General features: G+C 37.4%; 2 protein-coding genes across 6 annotated transcripts in view; both read left to right on the top strand.

The window, feature by feature from the left end:
* Positions 1-898, top strand: part of LOC109840432 (uncharacterized protein At2g39910) — a 4,662-nt gene extending 3,764 nt beyond the window's left edge. The window contains exons 1-3 of one of the 3 annotated variants that reach the window (XR_002246924.1): positions 1-82; positions 170-457; positions 548-898. Coding sequence is in view for 2 of the 3 variants with exons in the window: in XM_020409081.1 (XP_020264670.1) it covers positions 337-367 (31 nt within the window). In the remaining variant the exon portion in view is untranslated. The remainder of the gene's footprint in view (positions 83-169; positions 458-547) is intronic. The other 2 variants (XM_020409081.1, XM_020409080.1) reach the window with 2 other exon arrangements.
* On the top strand, positions 1,930-26,535 carry LOC109840431 (protein KAKU4). Of its 3 annotated transcripts, none has more exons than XM_020409078.1 (12): positions 1,930-2,323; positions 14,614-14,648; positions 14,958-15,067; positions 15,730-16,084; positions 17,586-17,768; positions 18,988-19,150; positions 19,245-19,417; positions 19,583-19,679; positions 19,783-19,831; positions 24,964-25,103; positions 25,823-25,898; positions 25,978-26,535. In XM_020409078.1, the coding sequence occupies exons 1-12, from the start codon at positions 2,044-2,046 to the stop codon at positions 26,165-26,167; spliced, it is 1,851 nt and encodes a 616-aa protein (XP_020264667.1). In that variant the 5' UTR covers positions 1,930-2,043; the 3' UTR covers positions 26,168-26,535. The 3 variants fall into 3 exon arrangements, with proteins under 3 accessions (XP_020264667.1, XP_020264666.1, XP_020264668.1); XM_020409077.1 differs by having other exon boundaries at positions 1,931-2,323; positions 15,727-16,084; XM_020409079.1 differs by having other exon boundaries at positions 1,934-2,323; positions 15,727-16,084; positions 19,595-19,679.

Below are 26,535 nucleotides of genomic sequence, written 5' to 3'. Positions count from 1 at the left end.
TTTTATACAAGGAATCAGCAATGTGGAAGAGCCGAGAAGTTGTCCGCAATCACATCTTAGATACGCTGATCCTTCTTCAGAAGTAAGCAACAATAGAATCTATTTACTGCCTTCTTTTTTACCCCTTTCTGCCCTTTTTAACTTCAAAGACTTGTCCTCTGTTGTATAGACGGAAAGATTTGCAGTTTGAAACAGCTTGGAACAAATACAAGAACGACCCAGACTTAGCTATGCTCATTTCCTCATTCAATGAGCGACCCAATGAGACCTTCCAGGTGCAGGTTTAACCATTACAATTGTCTTAGTCACTGATGCATGTAACTGCTGAATATACAGAGTTCTTGAGGTGACTTTTGGATTATATTAGCTGAAGAAGGATGTACATAACCACCACAGACTGCTAATGCCTAATCTATGATCCTGGCTCATGAAAGTTGTATCCTGTATTTTTCGCGGGGTAGTCCGGATTCATTTCCTTGTATATTCTGGGTGTTTTTCTTATGAAAATTCAGTTTGAATGATGTACAGTTTGCATTTCTTTTGACAGGCATGGCAGGAGAATGCACGGAGGGTGACAACTGAAATATTTCCCTGTAATATTTTTATCTGCTGGAAGTGATGTTGCTAGGCTATTCTACCAAATATTATTTATTTGAAGTATTTATACGATTCATTGCTTCTCAACGGAGGAGTTAAGTTTCAATGTATAAATAAAATTTGATATTTTTCTATTATTACTTGATCAACTAATGGTCTCGGATCTTGTTCGGCACTATGTTGTTCGGCAAAGATTCTGGTATTCACAACGAAAAGATCGGTTGACCACAGTAAGCTAGGTTTGGCGAAAGCCAACGCAGCCTGCAGCAGCCGAGCTAAATAAATTGCTTTTGTTTCCTAATTCCTGTGTCTTGAAAGCTTCTTGTGCTTTGTCTATGGACATTTTGTCATTACAGAGGGAGAAAGTCTAAGAAGATAATTATATTTATGATATAATTTGTCAAATTTCTCCTCTTTTTTATCGTTTGGTCGTTTGCTGCCCTGGGAAGAAAACATTGTATACGCTTTGTTTTCACCAACCACCAGTACCATGTGTTTGAAGTAACCGAATAGGTTTATTTGTTAACTGTACTTGAATTATAACTTCTATTAACTTAAAATTAATTAAAGCTGTTATTTACTCCTCTATACTTTTAAAGGAAAATCTAAATAATTATTGTCCATGCTACTCCTCTATATTTAAAGAAAAATCCAAAGAAATACCGTTCATGCTACAGTAAATACTAAAAAAATTATAGTATGAACAGTAAATCAAATCTGGTCCACTCGAAGTTATCGTTATGCTACTGTAATATAAACCGTAAATCAATCCACTCCTCCATACTTGAATTTACTATTTATGCTGCAGTATTTTACTGTATCATAAACAGTAAGGCAAATCAAATGTATTAAAACTTGGATCGTTCTTTGAGTATAGAGGAGTAGATATGATTTCTAAATAAAATGTATTAAAACTTGGGTCATTCTTTAAACATAGAGGAGTAGATACGATTTTTAATTTTAAGCATACAATAACTAAATCCAATGTATTAAAACTTAGAATGAGACAAACTCAGAATGCATTGCTTTAAAAAAAAAATAGAGAACCTTGCTTTGTACAAGGCGCACAATAGTGTATGTATAAGTCTCAGACTCTCAAATCTAATCCAATCACCTACCAGCCCGATCATTTCCACTCACATAATCTCAATTTAGTTACGCCCATACGTCACATGCGTATCTCATTCTAAAATCAGATAACATTCATTATATATATATATATATATACGCCCACCAAAGTTCCAGCCAAAACCTTGCTCTGCTGTCATTATCCTACGCCATATCCTTATTCCTTACGCAGGGACGCTTTATCCCAGCATCCAAAGAACGACTTAAATAATCCTTTTAAAAGCCTCAACAGTTTTATCTCCAACACCTAAAAAATAATCCTAAAAGACTCTTTTAACCCCCTTCCCCCTCGCCGAGCAAAATTTTCCCTCCTCTGCCATGTCCTCTCTCTTTAGGGCTCGCCGCTCCGACGAGCCCAGATCCGGCGGTAAGTTGCTCCGCGGGAGGAGAGTAACACCTTCGGCCTCGCCCTACGCGAGGCCCGAGAGCTCGCCGGCGGCGGCCCAAATGGGAAGCCCTAAGTGGTTATCCGGCTTGATTTCAGGCGCTGGCAAGCTCATCTCCTCTGTTCTCCCCTCGTATCGTAGCTCGGAGTCTCCTCATTCGTCTTCTCCTGTTTATTCTTCTGACGACGATGAAGATCTTAGCTCCGGTGACTGTGAGTTCTCGATCCCAAATTTGAGTACTATTTGCTTGTTTTAGCTAGTAATTTGTTAAATAGAGTAAACTTTTGTTCTAATTGGGGATGCTGGTAGTAGGAGATTTGTGCGCGTTTACGAGCTGTTGATTGCCCTAAAATGAAGCAAATCCTGTTAGGTTAGTTAAAAGGTATCGTGATATTATTTATTATGGCTAAAGCACAATAAAAGTTCAAATGATAGTTATGACACTCGGTAAGTTTTTGACAGAATTAGGATTGACATTAAATGCACGTGGGAAGCTAAAATTTAAATTTCACATTTAAATTTTACAACTACGTTTGTTGTGTTCAGTTTATATCTTCTATTTTCTCCCTCTTATTCTTCATTTATTGTTTACAACAAACCCTGAAAGACCCAATTCGTATGAAGATGTGGATATTATGAGAGGGTTCTTATTGAACTTATTAGATGTGGAGGTCCTTGTAATTTACCCTATTATTACAGTAGAGATGAGACAATTCGTGCTTAATTACCTCTTTTTGGATTAATTAAGCAGGTGAGGGTGGTTCTCGGTGAGTTGTGGCTAAAATGCTTCATTTTAGATTATTATGGAGGATTATTGTTCTAGAAATGTTTGGAAGGGAAATTTTGGCAAAAGCAAGGCAGGAATAAGTTCCATTTAGATGATGTTTGCAGGAAATGAAAGATGGATTGGGAGTAATGATAGGAAGAGATTCACTCTATCAAAGTTGAAACTTACCAATTTCCATAAACTCATTCCTTTGGACAAGGGAGATTCAATTCATTCTAAAAGTGCAACCTAACTAACTCTTACTCCAATAAGTGACTGTTTCAGTCTCCAATTTGAATTAACTATTGTTGCCCTTATTTCACTGTCTACTTCCTACTGGGCATGGAAACTTAATAGCTGTTGGGCCATGGAATTTCAGTTCCCTTATACGAAGCCAGTCACTGTGGAATGCACAAATATGTTGAATTTTCCTTTTGAACGTGAAGTTTAACGAAATAGGAGTGGATAAAGTTTCGTCTAAGGCCTTCGTTGATCCAATTTAAAGAAGTGTATACTGTTTACTGCTCATCCAACTTGTTGAGTCTATTTAATACTGAGGGTCCCTGAGACTGACCTATGGGCTTCACTAATAACTGGGGAATGCGTTGAAACCTACACCGTTAACTTTGGTAAGGCACTCAACGATTGCTTATAGTCTTAGCTTAACAAAGAAATGTAGTGGGATTGTTTAGATTGTTACAGTCTCTAGCAAATAAGTGCTTCAATGAAAACACTTAGACGCATTTTTTTTTCTTTTCCCCCCTATGAAACATTATAAAGCTTGGTCTTATGAAGGCAGGAAAAAGTTTTATTTATATAATGTTTGCAGGGATGGATCGGGAATGGTGAATAGGGGGAGATTCACTCTATCAAAATTGTGACTTACCAATTTCCATGAACTCACTCCTTTAGACGAGATATTCAATTCACTCTATAAGTGCAACCTTATTCACTATCACCTAATAAGTGTCTATTCTAGCCTCCAAATTGCAATTAACTATCGTTGCCCAAAATTCACTGCCTACTTCCTATTGGGATGGAAACCTAGTAGTTGTTGGACCGCGGAATCTAAATTTGCAGTCAGAATAAATAAGAATCCAGTTATTATGGAATGTACAAATAAGTTGAATCTTACCTTGAACCTGAAGGTTAAATAAATAGGAGAAATAAAATTTTGTACAAGGCCTTTTGTTGTTATAAGTAGTGGCGCTAATAGCATTAGCGGTCCCTTTCCACTATGCTATCACCCAATAATGGTGACATATTACGGAATATACGATTTTCGCTTTCAAAAGCGACCAATAGCACGTCATAGTAGTGAATAGCTCACGATTGCGGGCAAAATTTGCTTTTGACCGCTATTCAAAAGCGGTTTGAGGTTTATATTTTAAAAATTAAACCCTACCCGCAACTACTACATCCCACTGCCTCCTGCCATTTCTGGCATATTCCTGTCGCTTCCCATAGCCTCCTACACATCTCTCAACACTTTCTCGTACCTCCTCTCGTCGTGAGCTGCTCTTACTGTAGTCCTCTCACTGCTGAGCTCCTCTTCTCGAAGACGACGACTCTTTGACTCCTTCTTCAGTCGTCTTCAGTATTATGTGACAGTTGTATGTCTATTTCATGTTTAAAATATCTTTAAATCATCAAATATGCATTTTTAGATTTTCTAAATTTTTCTTATTTTTTTGAATATTTATATATATCAAAATTAGACAGCTATTTGACTTGGAGTTTTTTTACTGTTATTTTACTGCAATAGTCCTAAATAGTCTCAGCAATGTCTCATTGTTGGACGACACTATCCGTTATGGATAACCTTGAGGCCTTTGTTGATCCTACTTAAAGAAGTGTATATTGTATACTGCTCGTCCAACATGTCGAGTCTCCTTAAAATTGAGAGTCCTAGAGACTGACGTATGGGCTTCACTAATAACTGGGAAATGCATTGAAACCTATATCACTAACTTTGGACAGACACTCAGCTACTACTCTTGGCTTACAAAAGAAATGTAGTGGGATTGTTTAGATTCTTACAGCCTCTAGCAAATAAGTACTTTAATGTAAACGCATAAAGCGTTTCATTTTTTTTTCTTTTTTGTTCATGCAACCTTATAAAGTTTGGTCTTGTCAAGACTGCATAGTATTCAACCAACAGATGATTGATTGGTTCTGGTAGTTCTGATATGTTGCCTACTTTCTTATCTGGTTCTTACAACCGATAAGATTTTTAGTTTACTTACAGTGCCTAATCAATGTGTAAGATTGACATTATCTCGATTTGAAGTTGTTTGTAACCCTTTATGTTGATGTCTTATTAAAACTTTAGCAATGTGATGCCTTTTTTTTGGGGAGAGGGGCATTGTTTAACTCCCAACAGATACACAAAAAGAAGGGAAAAAGATAGGAATAAAAGGGAAAAAGTTTTTTATACGCTTCTTTTGATATGTTAGACTCATTAAATTTTTGTTTCTTTACCCCATTGTCATGAGACATTATTTAGTTTTTTTCTTAATTCTTACTCAAAAAACTATTTGACCTTTGAACATAGAAAGGCTCATCTTATTATACATTGTTTTCAGGTTAAAAGATTTGCAAAGATTTGAGACAATAAAATAGTAGTTCTCTTTTATTAATCTCTTGCGAAAATAAATATTACAGTATCTTACTATCTTAGTTACAATTGTTCGATTCTGAAAAGTTGTGCCGAAAGAGACTAGGCGTCGACTCCGTTGACCGTATGAATAAAATAGCACCGTTCTTTATATAATAGAGTGAGATTGAATTGTTCAGTCTTGAGGAATGAAGCTTCTTGAAACAAAGAATGAACTTGTCATTGAGGTTTTGCCTCGTTGAACAAGTGAGAAGAATGCTAACAATGAGTAGAGATTGATTGTTATATGGCTATCCCGACGCAAGATCTAACGACCAGGTGTTAAGGTCTAAAAATGAATTGAATTTGCAAAGCAAATGTCTTCTCCACGGAGTTAGGACTCGGTGGGAGAGCAGTAGATGCACAATAAATACTTTGAATGAGCCCCCTTGAAAATTTAAAGAATGGTGATATTTATAGAGTTCTTGTAGAACTGAACGTGAAGTTCGTTCGTGCACAGTTTAGCCTCGTCCGTGCAATGACCATACTGCTCGTTGTTTACTCAATCACTTTCGCCGAATTTGCATTTAATGCCTTTTAGCTTGAAACTCTGCTTGGACCATCAACATCATAAGCGCAGTCCTTTCAGTCACATCACATTTAATACGACGTGGTCACCAAACTCTGTGTTGTGCGCAACATAAATTTCGACAGCACCTCTGATGCACAACAAGAGAGTAGATCTCAACTAAATTCCTGTTTCATAAAAGAAACAAGAACCAAAAGTGATATATCTCAACAAAGTGGGATACACTCTTCCTCTCATCAATTCTGGGACTGACTTGTCAAGAGAACCTAAACAAGCTATTATAAATCACAGCAAGATAATAAATTTTACGTGATTCGATAAGTTATCTACGTCCACGGGGTAAGGAGGGGGGAGATCTACTATTAGAGAGAGAATACAAATAGGATTTACAATCACACAAGGTCTCACAAATAAAACTCTCAATCAATCTCTCACAACTCTCACAAAAGGGATGCTGAAAACCTTCTCAAAGTCGGCGGCTTCACTGCTGTTTTTTCTTTTTCACGTCGCACTCTCTGCGATTTTCCCCTGCTTGCACCAAAAAACCTAGGAACCGAATAAAAGCTATATATATAGCTGCAAATCATTCGGGTGGGTCTGCAAAACCAGTGCGAGAAACAAAACGCGTTCATGTGCTCATGAACGCGGTAGCCCCCACGTTTAGTCTCACACGGAAATGAAAACCGCGTTCGTGGCTTGCTGCTGAACGTGGGTATGGCCCCCATGCTATGAAAACGCGTCTCCTGCTGACGTTCACAATTCTCCATCTCGGTGAAGTTTCTCCCAAAACTGAGCCGACACCAAAACATCCAAATGTCCCACTTGTTGTGTCCAGTACGCTGTGAAGTTAATTCACGACAACAGATTCAATCCACAACAAGTCGGGAACCCGAACGAGAGTCCAAACTATCTTACTCCCATCAAAATCAACTAATCCAACCCGACTGCATCTAAAGACTGTCTACGTATTCTCTTGCCCAAGGAATCAAGCCTCACGTAGTTCATCCAAATGGCCACGAACGACCTCAATCAACTAGAAGAGTTCGGAACCCTTCTCTAACATCACCAATAAATCTATGGCTGATAGCTCTTCTAATGGTCCCAAAGCGAAACAAACCAAACACCTCCTCCTGAGGTGAACCAACGATCATAACCAAATCTGAACTATGTCCACCAGCTGTACTCGAATCAACCAACTCATCATATGCATCCAAAACAACATGATTCTCAATCTGTGTCACATTAGTTGGAATCCCAAACGATGCAGTATGATCTGGAGAACGTGGAGAAATCTTCACCCAACGTGAAGTGGCATCACACTCCACCTGTTGTGATATCTCAACGATCTGATCAACACTCTCAACCTGTCGAGAGTCAAAAGTGACATACCTACTCAGAACAAAACCAGAGTCTCCCAATTGATAACCAAACGAGCTTCTGAATTTCAAATGTGCAATCGAATTAAATCTCACATCCACGATGTGATCAAGTACTGGGTAGCCAAACATCCGACGTAACCCAAAATCTGAAGCAGCTCCACCAGATTTAAAGTCTCTAAACACAGCAGTTGGCAACCTATGAACAAGATGATCCAAATATGTCGAAGCCCGAACACTAAGACCAATGCTTGATATCAAACATCGATCCTCCTCCAGCAAGGAACAACTCACCAAATCCGTCACCTCATCTCGTCGCCCTAATGTTTCCTCTCTAATGAAGTGTCTCCAACTGTCGTGAGCTTGACACAAACGCAGAAAAGAATCCTTACCTAAAACAGAACGACGAGTTACCTTTCTGTCAACATATTTCCTCTAACAGTTATTGACTTCTAGGACTTCACACTAACGGGACTTGGTTGCAACCCACCAATACCTAGAACAGTTACCAACATAGGAAACTACATACCTATTACCTCCCAATGATGCCCCCTTAGAATGCCCCCAAATGCCTGAATGAACACTCCTTAGAAGACCAATCGATCGATGGATAGAAATGCAAAACTCCACATCGGTCTTCTCGCTCATACCAATGTGTTTATAGGACTTCAAACTGTAGGTCAAAACACTCCTCAATAAACAATGAACGATACTAATAACCAAATATCCCAGCCTCAACAAACATCACAGTTTAGCCAAATCCAATAAAATCGTCAGTTCTCTATCAATCACCGTGCTTCCAAGCAAATAATACAAATTGCTCTTTCTGACGTCCTTCATCACAATCATGAACCCCAATATGACCTTTAAACGTGCATCCACCAAGGTCACCCTATAGTCTGTTGCCTCCAAATCTCCAATTGAAATGATGTTTTTCTTCAACTGATGAACGAATCTCACTTCATCCAACTCCCGAATCACCCAGTCACTCATCCGAATACGAACGATATCAATACCACCAATAGAGCATGCATGTCCATTACCCATAAGCATAACATTCCCTCTTTTCAACTCCTGAAACCTGAAGAACCAATCCCTTAGGATAAATATGGTAAGAAGCACCCGAATTTAACATCCATTATATAGAGTTGGTAACACGAACTGACGGTAATACAGATAACGAATAGCCTGAAGAATTCGAATCTGAATTGTTATCACTAGACTTGACAACATTCAGCTCTGAAGCTTGTATAGTTTTTTCCTTATTCTTTCCGGTTCGATCTAACTTTGGACATTCGGCTTTCTAATGTTCATCCTTTTTACAAAAGGCACTGATTTTTACGAACTGTAAAGTGTGCACCTCTAGACTGTGATCTCCTACCACAGTTTGGATCACGGCCTTGAACTGCTAATGCATCTCCCGATGCCTTCTCGGAGGGTTCGTCAAACGTTTAGGTCACCTCCTTGTAATTAACAGTCGTTCTTTCATTAATCATAATAAGAACAAAAGTACCATAATCATCCTCGGGTAACGAACACAAAAGTAGCATCGCCTTGTCTTCATCCTTAACAATGATATCCATATTAGCCATATCCGAAAGCAGCTTTGTGAAGTTGTTAACATGTTCCCTAATGAAAACTCTCCTCTTCATCTTAAACTGGTAAAACCTCTTCTTCAAGTAAAGTCGATTCTCAATGCTCTTACTAAGGTACTTCTCATTGAGCGTTTCCTATAATTTCTTCGTCGACGTCTCGTTCATCACATCATAAATAAGATCCGGCGTCAAGCATGACCGAATAACTCTACAAGCCCTACTGTTCAACTTCTTCCAAACCTTGTCCTCCATATCATTAGGTTTTTCTTGTAACTCAAGAGTCTCCTCCAAATTTTGTACGTCCAATTCATCCATCACCTGACATCTCCACAAACCAAAATTGATCTTGCCTTCGAACTTCGGAATATCAATCTTTGTATTATTGATGCTCAGACTCTGTATCACCTTCGTAAGATACGATCCCGGTATGCTTGTGATGAGGACAAGAATGACATTTCTATATTTGTATTTGAATTTTAATTATTTTAGTTTTTAGTAGTCAATTTCGAATTTCAAATTTTGAATTTCGAATTTCGAATTTCGATTTTGAATTTTAGTTTAGATTTGAATTTTAAATTAGGTTTAGATTTGGTAGTGATTGATTATGAGAGATTTAAGTGATTATGAGAGATTTGTGGGATTTAGGAAATTTTCTAATTATGTATTTTTTCTCTTCTATTTAAACGCTCTTGTAATCAAAGTGAATTATTGAATGAATAAATGAAGAAAATATTTCGTTACCTGATTTTGGTGTGAAATCGTACGACCTAGAGGTGTGAAACCCTAGCCGCCGTCTTCTTCTCCCCTTCTTCACCTCCGAACAGCAACTCAGTCCTCCCCTTCACCTCCGACAATAGCCAATAGCCGGACACCACTGCTTCCTCATTCTTCAACAACGTCGTCGCTCAGCTCCTCGAATGTCCTGACAAACCGCCGACTGTTCGTCCCATCTCGTCGTTGCCTACGTCCTCCCGTCGTCCCGTCACTCCGCCATCCTCGTCAAGTCGATGCCGTCGCCACTTCGACAACCAGTTGATGTCGCGTCCTAGTCGTCGTCAGTTGTAAAATCGTCTGTCGCTTGCGTCGTCCGCCGCCGCGTTCTCGTCCCGCCGGCTACAGTGTCCTCCCATCACCGATTCCTTCTGTAGTCGCGTCGTCCTGCAACCGCGTTGTCATCACGTTGTCTCTCCGCTCCCCTCAGATCGAAGAACAGAGAAGGCACTTTGGATCTGGAGTGTTTGACCAGAACCGACCTCATGTCCTAGTCGTCGTCAGTTGTAAAATCGCCTGTCGCCTGCGTCGTCCGCCGCCGCGTTCTCGTCCCGCCGGCTACAGTGTCCTCCCATCACCGATTCCTTCTGTAGTCGCGTCGTCCTGCAACCGCGTTGTCATCACGTTGTCTCTCCGCTCCCCTCAGATCGAAGAACAGAGAAGGCACTTTGGATCTGGAGTGTTTGACCAGAACCGACCTCATTTCATTTAGGTCTGCGTTTGTTTTGGTTCAGACCGAGCCAGGTTTAGTTGAACCTAATTCTCAGTTCAGATTCAACCCGCACAGTTCAACCCAACGAAGGTTTCATTTCTCTCACTCAGTATTTTTCGTAATCTCATTTTTATTAGTTAATTGCATGAATATATCACCTCTAAACTTTTATCATATATTCACTGCTTAGATGGAATTAGTGAGTTGAGAGTAACTGAACATGTGACTGTTAATTTTGATATTAATTTTAGAACTTACGAAATGATAGTTAATATTGCGATTAAAATATTTAAAAGTGGAATTGTTCATGATTATCGTTGCAAATCTTGTTAAAATCCATCTGTTACATTAATTGTTTCGTATTAATTTCCTACCGAAGATCATGAATTTTGGCGTAACGGTGCGTTGTTCGAATTAAATCGTTGATTCCGATAGACCCTTATCCCGTTTCGCATCAGCTTATTTCTCTCATGTTGTTGATTTAACTCTTCAAACGAGAATCCTACAGCGAATCCTTCAAAACGAACCTCAAGTCGAACCTGAAGCTCTGATACCATTTGTGCACAGCGAAAATTTTGGCAGCACCTCTGGTGCACAACAAGAGAGTAGATCTTAACTAAATCCCTATTTCACAAAGGAAACAAAAATCGAAAGTGATATATCTTAACAAAGTGGGATATACACTATTCTTCTCATCAGTTCTAGGACTGATTTGTCGAGAGAACCTAAACAAGCTATTACAAATCACAGCAAGAAAACGAATTTTACGTGGTTCAGCAAGTTACCTACGTCCACGGGGGAAGAAGGGGAGAGATCTACTATTAGAGAGAGAGAATACAAGTAGGGTTTACAATCACACAAGCTCTCACAAATAAACCTTCAATCAATCTTACAAGTAGGGTTTACAATCACACAAGCTCTCACAAATAAACCTTCAATCAATCTCTCACAACTCTCACAAAAGGGATGCTGAAAACCTTCTCACAACTCTCACAAAAGGGATGCTGAAAACCTTCTCAAAGTCGGCGGCTTCTCAGTCAAAGTCGGCGGCTTCACTGTTGTTTTTTTTCTTTTTCACGCTGCACTCTTTATGATTTTCCCCTGCTTGCACCAAAAAACCTAGGAACCGAATAAAACCTATATATATAGCTGCAAATCATTCGGGTGGGCCTGCAAAACCAGTGCGAGAAACAAAACGCGTTCACGTGCTCATGAACGTGGTAGCCCCCACGTTTAGCCTCACGCGGAAACGAAAACCGCGTTCGTGTCTTGCTGCTGAACGTGGGTGTGGCCCCCACGCTATGAAAACGCGTCTCCTGCTGACATTCACACTCTGCATAACCGTGAGGTGTCACCGTCATCATTATCTCAGTGAAATTAATTTAATGCACTGCACCTGCCAAACTTAGTGTGGGTGATTTGAGTTATCACACTGAGTTTGGTGGCATACTATCTTGGGACTGTGAGTCTCGATCTGATCGCACCGCCGAGTTCGCTTAGTCAACGCATTAAATAGGGCGGTTGTGTGATAGACCATTGATAGGGGTCAAATCAAGTCACAGATCGTGTCGTCCTTCGTACAGTCCATAGAGTTTGAGTTCTGTTGAGTTGGGCGATGCTTATCTATAGAGAATTGCCCTGTTTGGAGAGTGTCTTCAGTGTGTCTTCAGTGGTTATGCTGAGTTTAGCCTACGCAGAGTTTAAGCTACATTGCGTTGCACTCTGCGTGGTTATGCCCGCGCTTGGAAAGCTTGTTTTAGCTGACTTTAGAGCTTGTTTAGCATAGGGTCTCGGTTTCTTTCATCCTTTACCCAACTTTGTAAGCTCTCTTGGCTTTACTAGGCTCATAAAATGACCAGAGTGCTCTCATAGGGCTTGTGCTCCATTGGGTGATCTTATTGAACGATTTGTACTTTTTAACCGTTTACATACATGTTAAATGTTGTATTAATATTGGTCATCAATGTTGTGCAAATGCATCAAATACATATAAGAAAAGAGTAAATGTCGTTCATCATAAAATAAATTACATGAGAGTAAGAGCTTGTTTGTTTGCACGGAAGTAACTATGAAGTAGCTAAAGTAAAAGAAGCAGAGGCTATTTCTAAGCATATCTAGAAAACCTTATTCCAGTACATTCTTAGATGCTAATATTGTCCCTCCATGTCATCTCTATCTCCTAATTTTTTCTATCCTTGAAGGCTTAGATGTAACTCGAAAGTAGGCAAAATGTGCATGAATTTAGGAAATTTTATTTAATTAGCATTTCCTTTATTGGTTACTTCATAAATTTTTTTCATTGTCATCTAATTGTATAAAAATGAATGAAGAGTAAGGAGCTCTATTTCTAGTACAAAAAATATGCGAAACAAGCAAAAAATATATTGCTTTCACTACTTCTTACTCCTTAATTTTAGAAGTTACTTCTTTGATCTGTTTCCTACATTTAATACTTCTGCCAACCAAATAGGTCCTAACTTCTGCCAACCAAATGGGTCCTAACATTTGCAAGTATATTTCTGGTTTCCAATCATAGACACATAATTTGGCAAAATGATTGCAACTGAGGCATTTAGGTTCAAGCTTCAAATGATTGTGAATGCAACCCATGCTCTCATCGGCTTTACCTAAACAAAGATAGACATGACCCTTGTTTGGATTACCCCAACCTTCGCCTAGGCGAAGAAAAAGTAAGGTTGTTAGGGTTATGCCTGTATTTTTATCAGATTGTTATGTTGTAGCATCTTCTTCCTCTTATGGGCTTGATAACCTCCTGCCTGTTGGAGAACTTCTATGGTTGCCTACCTTCTTAAAGATGTTTGAAAGGGTAAAAGGCTGGGAAGCAATATTGTTGAGCTTGTGGTTCAAAATAAAGCTGAACAATATACTCATAATTTTGTTGTGATAGTGTTGGGCCATAATAGTCTGAGTGGACAAATAATAACCGCTGCAATATTTTAGGTGATCTGATAAAGATAGGTTTTCGCTCATTAAGTCCTATTTATGTGTCCATGAAACTAGGAAAAAATAGGTAATGTATAATTGTATAAGGACTTACATTCAACTCAGTTATATTGATAGAGGTCAGCTCATGTAAGGTTACTTCGGCTGTTATCCAGGCTGCAGATTTGGAGTGCTACAAATGGGCCCAATTTGACTTTAAGTTGGCTTGGAAGTTCCATCCAACTAGCTTCACCCTGTTATTCCAACTAGACTCACTCTGTTATGTCTACCTTAATGAAGCCTGGTATTATTTTCGGGTTGAGTTGGCCGTATTCTTTTCTGGTCCAAAAGAGTTACAACAGTACTGTTCAATTGGGGCTTGTCCAACGGTCAGGGTCCAATTCTTGTGTCTTCTGATGTTCCAGATACTTGTGGTTGCAACGCTATGGATTAGACTTGATTTTGGTGAATGATATAACGAGGGTTGAAGTACAAGGATGTGACGGTCAAATAGTTCCTTACTTTTCTACTTGAGTAGTGTACATCTGTTGCCCAAGTTATTTTCGAGCCACATTTTTGTTTTGATGTTGCCTTATTTTTCGGCAATGCAACTAATCATTTTGTTTGCACTTCATTTAAGGAGCACTCTGTTCTTTGATTTTGTTAGGATCTCATGTATGACATTTGCTGAGTTAGGTGCTACGTCTTTGAGCTTAAGCTATATATACAGCTCTTTCATCCGTCCATCCATAATTTGCGTACTATGTCTAGGAATGGGTATTCTTATTGGCTACTACTTCTTTTTTTCACTTGCTCTTGTTTTGTAGAAGGACAATTTGTTACCTGTTGTAGAAAAGCTTTGCATCCAATTTATATTTTTGCTTGTATTATTACAACCGGGTTTACTGGCTTGATGATGTCTAATCTGTGACTTTCCAATTTCTTACTCTACATGATTGGGGGTATTTGGAGCAAACTGGAATTGTTGTTTTGGGTTAGGTTTGTTCGTGTGAAATTTCGTGCCTGAGCAATGTGTGACACTTTTTGTTTCCTTTTGTATGTGTAGCTGCAATTAGTTAAATTAAGTAGTTTCTTTGGCTATTAAACTGCTTTTCTATTGTATGACCAGTGCTCTTCTTTCTTTGAATGGACAGATGAAGATGTGGAAGATCTTCAATCACTAAATCAGGTAGTTAATTTTCTTTTCCTTGTAATATTGTCGACAATTTAGTTTGTTCACATCATTAGCCTTGTTTCATATTATCATGATGTTGAAAGTGCCACATTGATTTTAGAGGGTTTATATAATTATGGGACAGTTTTATATATGTTACAAGTGACGGATATATGAACGCTTTTTGCACCTTCTGAGATAGTATATGACTCTATATAAATGAGTCATTTAAGCTGTCCTGCTTTTGGCCTGATTATGTAGAAGACCACTGGTATCTGTATTAATTATAAAATGTTGATGGACATTTCTTTTATTCGTCATCAGGGAGGAACAGAATTAGTCAGCAAGTGTATGGACAGGCTTCTGGCTATAGTCCCCAAAAATGAAACAAAGCTTGCAATTGAGCAGCTGCTTATGCAAGAGAGTTTTTCGAGGTAGCTGTGAATTGTTTGTTTCTTTTTGTATTTCATTCTAATTTTGTGCAAATTTCATAAAGGTTTAGTTTGTGAGCTGTTCAGTTTGAAGACTCATTTTTATTTTAATTGTACTTATTCAATGGGATGTTCTGGTTCATCATCAGCGCCTTAAAATGTATGGTGTTATCTTTGATTTTCAGAAAGAAGTCTCAGTTATGACTTTGAATTTCCAAAAGAAGTCTCGACTATGATTTTGAATTTCTGAAAAAAGTCTCGGTTATGTCTCTCTGCGTGTGTGCGTGTGTATGCGTGCGCTTGTGTATCAGGTGGGGGATCACGTGTAGGTGGCGGTGCGCGTGTTTTTTGTTGTGTTGTGCGTTGTGTGTGTGTGAATGCCTGTGCATATAGAAAGTTTTGATTTAGGATCCTCTTTTGCAATCTCAAATAAATTAATGCTGAGATATGAGTTGCATTGTTAACTTAATTTCTTGCGTTAGCTAATATTTTCATGTGTGGCGGATGCTAGGTTGTAAAGGTGGATAAGGATCATATAAAAAAAGAATAAAATTAATTTTTCATTTATCATGAATCATGCTGTTACATTCATAGATCATTAGTTGACTACTTAGTTATTTGTCGATGTATTTGAATTTCTTTTTCGTCCTAATATTTGCTAGCAGGGATGAATGTGACAAACTAACAAAGCTAATTCAGTCTCGAGTTGTCGACTTCCCATCTCCGGAAGTTTGTGGGGATGGAAGGGAGAAGCTCCGAAGCAGGACTACTGGCAATGACACTATATCTGGAGCTTTACTATATAGTGCAAGGACTCTGCCAGAAAGAATCTCTTATACTTCAAGTAAAACAAATCATTTTTCTCCTGGGCAATCTATCTTTGAAGCATGTACACCTGATTTATGCAATCAAGCTGTTGCAGAAGCAAAAAAGTGGCTAGAGGAGAAAAAGTTAGCATCAAAACCAAAATATGATTCTGAATGCGGACCTTGCACTTTGAATACTGATATGCGACAATATGTTAGTGCTACTTCCTTAACTTCTCTTCATTTCTGCTTTAGACTTGCATATAGAAGTTCTTGACACTTGTATGTTATTTTTGTAGACATAAATTGCAGTATCAAATTCCTTGATGCATTTACATACCAGAAAACCCAGCAAAGACAATTTTCTAAATTCTCTTTCTCCTTTTTCCCCTTATTTTGTCTTCACCAATTCTTTTGAGTATTGGAAATGTTTAAAATTAGTTCTAGTCACTGTAGATAGACCGATCTTTGCCGCGTCACTGTGAAATAAGAAGTTGAAGCTTTTGTCAACAGTTCATGTGAATGACAAATTTTTATTATTATAATTTTAGGCCTGTCTTACTACTTATTTCAATAATGTTCTTAAATGAAGGAAGATTAGAAAACATGTACCTTTATTATTTGTAGTAAGTTATTTCTCTTGGGATATCATGTATCATAGTTTCTACCCTGAATAGGGAATTATGCTTTATATGTTTTGAACTTTCAGTTACCTTTCTTACAAGTTTTTCTTTTTTCCTTCGAGTCACCTTTATAATTTGTTAATTTTGTTTTTTTCCATGTCTGCCAATGTAACTTTGTCTCCCCCAGTATTTGTTCACATAAATTTTTTTTCCACCATCCACTAGATTACCTTCTGCTTGATTAGATTGGACAAAACCAATGAATTAACAGTTTAGGCATTTTGTTTGTGAGGGGGATTTGTTCATATGGTTTTGATACAATGTTGTGTAGTTAAGCGACTCTGAGGTGGGTTTGAAAATTGTCTGAATATGCAGGATTTTGAAACCCTATGAAACCTGCTTCTCCATTTTGTTTTGTAGGAGGATATGTGTTATATTTCATGTGGCATGATAGATATCCATTTAACTCGCTAAATAGAAAAAACCAAGCGAAGAATATAAAGCCCAGCATGTTTGTTCATGCAAAACGTATACACATAATATTGTGCACACACATAATTGGTATAGATACCACATTCAAGAATTGGGGGCAAGTTGCTAAGTGGCAGTTTCCATAGTAATTGGTGTGTAATCACTTAACTGGGTACTACGTTACCTGGGTACTTCTAATATGGAGCCATACCCGTACCTGACACTTCTTAGATACTCCTTAAATATATGCATATATTTGTTCAGGCACGTATTGAATTATATAATGCATGTTTAATTTAAAACACTCGTCATACACTACTTTTTTTGTGTGTGTGTATCCTACACTTCACATCCATTTTTGTAACTTGTTCGTTAAGGGTCGACTGGCCGAGTTTGTTTCAGCATTAAGAGCTATGATTTAAGATGGTCGTTTACAAATATAGCTGAGAACCATGATTATGTCCCATGAGGTTTAGCAGGGTCCCTGTACCCTACCTTTTACAAATTTTCCATGTTCCCTACCCATACCTGTACCTCTGCAACTTAGACTGGGTATCTATCATGCCAAAGAGTTAAATGAATTTCTATCATATGTTGATTAAAAGTTGCCTAAATCTGCAGGATATTGAAAGCGAAGCAGGTTCACCTGTGGATATGGCAAAATCATACATGAGATCTCTGCCTCCATGGAGATCTCCAGCTTTCAGTGGAATTGGGTTTAGGACTCCCCCGCCATATGGAATACGCCGTTACCAGGATGAAGCTTCCTATATAACTTCCGACTATTCTTTGAATTTAGCTAAGGTACTACTAGCAATCTATGCTGTGGAGAAAGTTATTTTTATTTGTTTTTTGTGCAGACATTTTTACGGTATGGAGTTATGGCTAATAATAAAATCTGGAATAGTTCTAAAATAAATATTATATCAAACCCAAGTCTGCCATTATTATCATTTAAGATGTAGACAATGACAGCTGTCTTGATTAGACACTCTATTTAACCCAGGAGTTTTACCAAAGTAACTGAAACATTAGACCGAATTTGGCTGGTGAATTTGAATAGTATGACAAGCAAAATAATGTGCATTATTTATTCCTGTAACAGCTAAAGTTGAGTAAACTTGATAAGAATGATGCAGGAAAACAAACTGTCGAGGACGGACAAATATGAAAGGAGATGATGGATGAGTAGTTATCAAATATTTTGCATGAAATTTATAATGAAGCACCCTCTCAAAATGGAAACAAGCATGCAAAGTGATGCAAGCTCCCTGGTTAATGTTATAATGATACACCTTTTGTATGTTTCAGTAACCCAATACTCAGTAAAATAGATTAGTAAATTCTCTCATTCAACTATACATCATACCTAATTTGACTGAATAACATGATAAATAATATAACATGAATCACTGATTTCCTGAGTACTGAATCATATACATACTTGTTTCAAAAACACAATTATTAATAAGATTAGATGAGGAATAAGTAATTATCAAGATTTCATATGCTTGTTTCACATAAATATTAATCTATCTCCAAGCCGGTTTGAGGCGAGATCGATGCTTGTTCACATAACTATTAATTTCAGGAACTAAAATTATTGAAAGATATGCGCGATAATGAACATTAAGTTACACACATGGTAATTTTTTATTGCTGCATCTACATGGTACATATCTTAAATCTGTGTACCTGTATTGTGGAGTACATTTGTAGGTATCTGTGTATCTAGGTTTGTTTTGCATATTTATACATAAAAATTTATTTATGTATATAGCTTGTTCTGTATCTGTGCTGTACCTAGTTTTCCAAAGTTTATAACTTGTTCTGTGTCTGTGCTGTACCTATGTCCTAGTTTTCCAAAGTTTTATGCTTCTCCATGTCCGCATTTTGTTGTATTTGTATCCCAAATCCTTGCCAATGCTTTATAGGTTTGCAGCAATTACAGGATATGCATGCTTCAAGATTGGTAAGATGCTGATGTGCTACCTATGATTTTATCTTGCTGAATGAGGTGCAGGGTTCAAAAAGGGGCCGCCTTTTTATTGATTCTTGGGACACTCTTGATGAAGCTCGTCGCGTCCGTCTAAAGCCAATAGATGATAAGCTAGAATGTGGCCTGTCCAAGCAAGCTGAATCACCTGCAAGAGTGGCCGAGCATGAAAGATCGCCTGATAACAAAGGTCAGGGAGTTCACCCTTCTTAAACTTTAAGTGTTTACCTTTGGAACGTACTTCAAACTTCTTGCGTAGTTATATTGTGGAGAGCCTTATGCAGATGGAGCTTTTAGATTGGCTGATGAAAAAGATACTGGTACAAACCATCCATTCGAAACAACCAATGGTGACACGTTGAACATTGTCTCGGAGCAAGAACATAATATTGGCGGAGTACATCCAAACCATCATACTCTTCCTCCTGAACCAATTCAACATTTAGATGAAAATCAGGTAAGCAAACTGTGCCACTTAGCACTAAATTTTGTATCTCAGTTTGTGAAATTTCAGGTGTCTTTACAATGTTTAATATTAAATTTTTTTGTGGGGTTCTACCTCTAAAACAGTAGGACTGAAATAGTATAACTTACAAAAAATTGTCTATCTAATATGTGGAAGGATGTGAAACAGCATTCAAAGGTCGTGGAAGAAGTGAATAATATTCCTGTCCGTCACGATAGTCATGCTTCAGCTTCATTACTAGCGGAACATGAAGGTAAATCTTCGTGACTGTGTCTGTTTATGTTTTCTTGTGGTACTCTAGTTTTTCATTGTGCCACATACTTTTGTCTTCTGATTTCTTTCTACTTTCACTTCAGGAAATCACTCGTCTGAAATAAAATTAGCACAGGCAGAAAACAAGCCATGGTAAGTTATTTTTACTAGAGCAGTCATTTTATGTCAGCTTCTTGAACAATACACTCTGTACATTATGATACCACAAACTAAATCTACTATCATTCTTTTGTCCATTTATCTTATTTTTCCAGCATCTTTTATTTTGATTGTCTAGTCTGTGAAATCTTCCATAGAATTATTAGTTCTGGCTTGATTAGTTGCTTAAGTAAAGGCTGCATAAAGCTTCTTATCTAGGTTGTGATTATAATTTAATTGCACACCAGTCGTATCAGTCTCTTTATGATTCTAAATTTTCAGAGTTCAAGGATTGGTGGGAAGGCTTCCTAGCTTTGGAAGGGGGTTATCCATTATCCATTTGTCTATGGGAAAAAATTGTTCGCATGCTCTTTTACTTTAGAGCTAATCAGCTGTTACAAAATATTTGAAAACATTCATTACCTGCCTAAAACGGGGAAGTTAAATGCTCTTCTATTGCCAGAAAGTCCCTAAAACACCAAAGAATAGTGAAAAATATAGCTATCTTGCTTACAGTCTTATTGAAAGGAACAACGTCCATGGAAAGTTGGTACTATATAGGAACCTCACCCTTCAGAAGGGTCAATAACTTTTTTTGGCCATTAGATTGTACCTATCATTACCTACATTGCATGGAAACAGGTACCGGTACGGTTGCAGGCATGGGTACAAGACACGGCAAAATTGTGAAATGTAGGGTATGGGGAAACGGCTATATATATTATATTGAACTTAATAATTTACATGAGACTATTATTGTCTTTCACTTTATGTGTGATTTAGAATTAAAATTTCTGTCACATTTTTAAGGTTTTTTTTAAAAGTATATTGATTATTATAAATTGGAAACTACTCATTTTTGAACGACACCCAAACAACCCTTCAAATTTATAGTTTTGCGGTTGGGTGTGGGCTGAAATGAACCCAACCCATATCTGACTACTTTCAAAAGATAGATGTGAAGTGTAGGCTATACATCCAAAAAGTATTTGACAAGTGTTATAAATTAAAACTTATATCATATAATTGAGTACATGTCGTAACAAATACAAATGCAGGCATATATTCGGGAGGTGTCCACGAAGTTCTGCATATATTCAAGGAGTGTCCATGAAGTTTGGGTATGAGAATGTGTCGGGTACGGGTATGGCATCATGATATAAGTACCCGGGTAACATAGATCCGATTGAACAAGTATTCTAGTTCTACCTTTCCACATGGATCATTAGTAAAAAGTCAAGACACAATGTTAGTCTCTATGTCCTAATGTTGAAGCACACCTACTTAGATTTGATTCAACAAGTATTCTACTTCTACCTTTTCACATGGATCATTTGCTATAAGGAAGCAGAATGCTCCAACTCATCCACATCTAAACCTTTTCACATGGATCATTTGCTATAAGGAAGCAGAATGCTCCAACTCATCCACATCTAAAGGATCACTCAGGGACCTGAGGTTCTGATTAACAAACTTGTGATTCTAAGAGCACCTCTAGCATCCTGTGACCTGTCATTTCCTTTATTTTGAATGGTTCCACAACATATGTCACAAGGTCTCATCATGACAAGACACCTTAGGCGCCTTTACAGTTTTTATAATTTAAGTTGCACATTATAGGGTTAATTTCATAAACCCCCCCTAACTTTGTGGGGTATTACAAATAACCCCCTGAACTTTGTTTATCTCATATAACCCCCTGACTATGGAGTGTCTCACCCTCTCAGGGCGAACATTACATTATCTCACCTAACCCTTTGCCTGTAATTTGGAAATGACTAAAATTTTCTTGATACAAAAAACTTAAACTTTAGGGAAAGGAGTATGTTGCCTGTAAAAGATAGGTGTTAGATCTTATTAGTATTTAGATCTAGCAGATATTATAAGATATTATGAGATATGGTGAGATGTGAGTAGATATGATTTTATCTTATGTTTATTTTGTAATATCCTCCTAATTTCTATTTAAAAGAGGTTAGAGTTAGGTGAATAATGATCTTTTGCCTATTCTATTTTCTCTACGTACTATCAGAGCCTACTTGATCTTGCAGGAATTTCTTTCAGCTTTTTAGATCTCAAGGCCATCGAGGGGGTTTTGCATGGCCTTCATGCTCTCCTCGGCGGCTTTGATGGCAACGACGGCTTTAACAACTACTTCAACATCATTATTTTCTAGATCTTATCAAACACCCTCCACAAAATAACCTAAATAAAAAAACATCTTGGCATCTACTATTCACGTGATGAATAGTATCAAGGTCATTGTTTATGCGATGAACAGTTTCGGAGTTACAATTCACTTTTCTACATCTTTGGTAGTTATATGCGACATCATCACTTCTCTTTCGACGTTGTTTCTACTGCCTGATCCATATAGGGTTTCTACTGGCTGACCCGCTTAGGGTTTCTTCTGGCTGACCTGTTAATATTTTTTCTATTGGCTTATCCGCCTATGGTTTCTATTGTCTTATAAGTTTAGGGTTTCTACCGGCTGACCCGTCTAGGGTTTCTACTGACGTACCCATCTAGCGTTTTTACTGGCTGACCTGTCTCGAATTATTTTTGGCTGACCCGCCTAGAGTTTCTTTTATTGGCTAATTTGCCTAGGGTCCTACTAGCTATGACTATAATTTTCTAATTGTGGACGTCTTCAAATATTTCGGAGAAATATGACATTATGAAACTCTTGCAACTAGCTGTTTTGTTTTCATTTGTAACAAACTGAACATATATAGTATTTATGCTCCAGCTTGAGGGGGAGTGTTAGATATTATTAGTATTTAGAATTAGCAGATATTATGAGATTTGGTGAGATGTGATTAGATATGATTTTATCTCGTACCCATTTTTGTAATATCCGCCTAATCGCTATTTAAGAGAGGTTATGGTTAGATGATTAATGATCTTTTTCCTTTTCTATTTTCTTTGCAATTTGTGGTATAGTTTTGAATTTTTTTCACTCAAAAGACATTTAAGTTATTTGAAAATTACAGGTAGATGGGTTAGGTGTGATAAACTGAAGTTTAGGGGGATTTTGTGAGACACTATAATTCAGGGGAGTTATGTGAGATAAACAAAGTTCAGGGTGGTTATGTGCAACACCTTCCAAAGTTTTTTTTTGTGGTGGTTGGGGGGGGGGGTTGTGAAATCAACCCAATATTATAATTTGTAGTTGCAACTAGAACCAATCTCCATTCAAGTATCTTCTTTCTTATTCATTGTTTCAATCTAAGAGCATGTTTGGCAAGTGGTCAAAGTAGCTTGACATGTTTGGTCATTTGCCTTATAAACCATTGAAAAATAAGCTGTATTACTCCAACTTAATTTTTGGTGGCTTATAAGCCACAAGGTTTGGCCGTGTAAAAGACCAATATACCCTTCATCATTTTAGAAATTTCAAGCCCAATTTATCTCTCTCCAACCCCATTAATGTTTTTTGGTCATTTTAACAACTATAATGTTTTATAAGCCACCCATTTGCCAAACACTAATATTCAACATGGATTAAATAATCCACTAAATTTACCAAACACTTTGGCTTATAATCCACTTGGCTTATAATCTGTTTATGGATTATAAGCCAAGTGGATTATAGTTCAAAGTTGCCAAACATACTTTTAAGTACTTCAATGAATATAGATTTGATCTAGTGCTACTTGTCGCTAGATGCTATATACTTGAGTATAAATTCATTTAAGTGTTGACAATATATTAACTTTTAAGCGTACCTTCCAAACAAAATAATAGAAAAAAATAAACACACGTGCACACAGAAATATACACAGTCACAAATACACAAACAAGACCCAACCACAGATGGCGAAGTGCTATACACGTTCATTCCTCCCAACTTTTTTCATGTGGACTGTTCATTGGATAATAGTGAGGGCATAGATTGTACAGAAAGAAAGTACTTATTGCTTGTAGTTGGATCTACTTATTGCTGTTTTGTTTGTGGCTGTGCCCTCAAATTAATTATGTCAGTTGCCATGAAGTATAAATGCTTAAAACTTAATCATAATAAAGATACGTAATTTTTTAATAATTTGATATGCTTAACATATAACTATGCACGTTATATATTTAGTCAAATTGTTGAAGGGTAATAAACAGTTCATTGTATGGGGCAGGTCATAACTAATGACGCTTCACAATGTTGGCTCAAGGTTTATGGCAATGTTGAAAATAATCATAAACATAATGTTCAAACTCTTGATAGGCTGATAGCTCAAAGTTTCAAGTTAATCTTATCCTTGACAAGTCAGTAGTTCACAATCACAGAGATGTTTAATTCTTCACAAGTCATAAGTTCACGATCACTAGCTTAATGATGTCACCGAATATCAATAACGATGACAAAAGAAGCCAAGGCTTGCAAACAAACAATCCAAAAGTAATACTTAAACCACATAACGTCTTAAACAATGCAAACAAATAAAATACTTTTTTAAGTCCTCTGCTATAAGTTATACCGAAGTAGCATCCATTTTGAAATAATCCATGGTATATTGAAATAGTGTAGACTATTTTGTAATAGCATAGGTTACGACCTATCTGACTTATTTGGAAATGTTACGTAACGTTTAAGGTTTATATGTACATAACGACAATAATGTTTAAGGCTTATTATGGATCTCTACTTGTATCCCTTTATGGTTGTTGCAACTTTAACCATCTCCTTTTATTTATTAGCATATAGTATCACCCAATTGTGAATTGGCCTCTAGGGTTGTTTTTCGGATCTTCATACATCTTGATTGGAGGCGTGCGCTAGAATTTTCAAGATGGATAATTCACAATTTTAAGTGCCATGACTACAGTCTATATTGATGGTGTAGGTTTGTCTTATGTTCATTTTTTCTAGTTTTACTATCTATTTTTACAACAGGGCAAATTGGTGAACTTTCTGCAGTTCTGAATTGCCAATCCCAACTAAACTTATAAATTTGTGCCATTAAAATTGAAAGCCTAGTAATAGCTTTAGTTGCAGCTCTGCTATACAAGATGAAATATCGATTGCTTTCCTTCTGTTTAAGTATGATTGGGTCATTATATATGCAAGCAGCTCAGTTCACACAATGTACTGTTTGTGTTTTCATATATTTTTCTTTTTTCTTGACTCTCAGTGATGCTGATGATGCTGTCAACCTCAATGACGTTCCTAATTCCACTGTACAGACAAGTACTGGTGCTGAAGGGAAGGAACTTTCTGAAAGTTCCTCACAACCTAATGTTTCTAGCATTGCAGAAACAAATTCTATTTCTGGTATGTTATTGTTCTATATTCAACATGCTCGTTGCTCTTACCTTAACTTTTTTTTTCTGTTAAGTGTCGACTTACAAGTATCATGAATCTTTAGTTTATGCTTAGCAAGACTTACTGCCAGTTTTAAGAAGCAAGCGGATGCATGAGTCTTTCCATGAATACGAGGGCGTTGCATCTTTTATCATGATCCCAAAGGAGGGAATTGAGAGACACAAATGAATATTGTGTACCCTCAATGTTCATGTAAATCGTCCTTATCTACTGGGGGCGGGTCTGGTTGGCTATGTTAATTTTGTGATGAAAGTATATGATCTAGCAGGGAGAGATTTCTTGGTACTAACAAGATAAGATCTTTAGCTGATATCTTGCTGTCGAAATGGTTGTGGAACACGGTGGAATTCTTTTCTGCATGCATTAATTTCTCTATTAGCTTCAGCTTTGGGTGGCTTTGGCTAACAACCATTCTGTTATACACTCGCCGCAACAAACATAATTTACTTTTTAGATGTAAAATGCACATTTATCAAAACATTTAATGATCTAACGATAGTATTCTCAGGCTTTGAGGAGCTGAACAACTTAAGACACTATCTTATTGCAATTGTGCTAGATGCTTCATATGCTAGATATAATGAGAACCCTTCCCTGTATTCATCTGAATCAAACTCCTCCAGTTTTACACAACTTTACTAACTTTCCGAGTAATCCATTCTTTTCAGATCATAAGCCACAAGATGGTAACTCTCATGCACTTAAGAAAGAAAATGGATCAGCCAATGAATTTTCTGCCAATGGGTAACCATTACTGTCTTCCATTCTTTTCATCACTGTAAAACCTTGAGGTGATCTGACAGTTAAAAACTTTATTCTTCAGTTCATCCGCAGAAGCAAATGCAAACCAAAATCATGAAACTGTAAGCTCAGGGTCCGACAAAATCATACCACAGAATGGCACAAGGATGAAATCAATTGAGAGGATGCTGACTGAGCCCCAGGCGACTACCACCACAACTCGTCGTGGAAAGAAGGTGGCTGTTAAGTCTCGGAGGGGAAGAAGGACTTGAAGTGGCTGGAAATAGTTTCTTTAACCAGCAATAATTGTATACTAGTTGTGTGATATGGAAAAATCTGCGTATTGTTAGGTTTAGTTTCTGTCGATTGAAGATTTCATGTGTTTTGTAAAACAATTTCTTTAGTTTTGTGTTAGCTAGAGCAGATAGTGATTGAGATTTAGGTGGTGTTAATACGATTCTACCGGTTACTGTAATATGTTATCTTTGGAGCATGTAACTTATACCTGCAGATTTGTTGTAGACTACAGTGCAGTAGTTCTAACTGGTAGTTTCCACATAGATGTATGCCAACGTTCTTGTCCTTATTACATTGTAATGCATTTCAACTGAATATACACTGAATCATTGTTTTGGTTGGA

Source organism: Asparagus officinalis, chromosome 5 (genome assembly GCF_001876935.1).
Source record: "Asparagus officinalis chromosome 5, Aspof.V1, whole genome shotgun sequence".
In the NCBI taxonomy this organism is placed as follows: domain Eukaryota; kingdom Viridiplantae; phylum Streptophyta; class Magnoliopsida; order Asparagales; family Asparagaceae; genus Asparagus; species Asparagus officinalis.
This window is presented reverse-complemented; position numbering and strand designations above follow the sequence as displayed.

Bases quoted from the DNA above. Each gene is read 5' to 3' on its own strand.
- LOC109840431 (XM_020409077.1), top strand. From the start codon at position 2,044: ATGTCCTCTCTCTTTAGGGCTCGCCGCTCCGACGAGCCCAGATCCGGC. The intron at 19,418-19,582 runs GTAAGCAAACTG...AATATGTGGAAG, and splicing joins AACATTTAGATGAAAATCAG to GATGTGAAACAGCATTCAAA. The intron at 25,104-25,822 runs GTATGTTATTGT...CATTCTTTTCAG, and splicing joins AGAAACAAATTCTATTTCTG to ATCATAAGCCACAAGATGGT.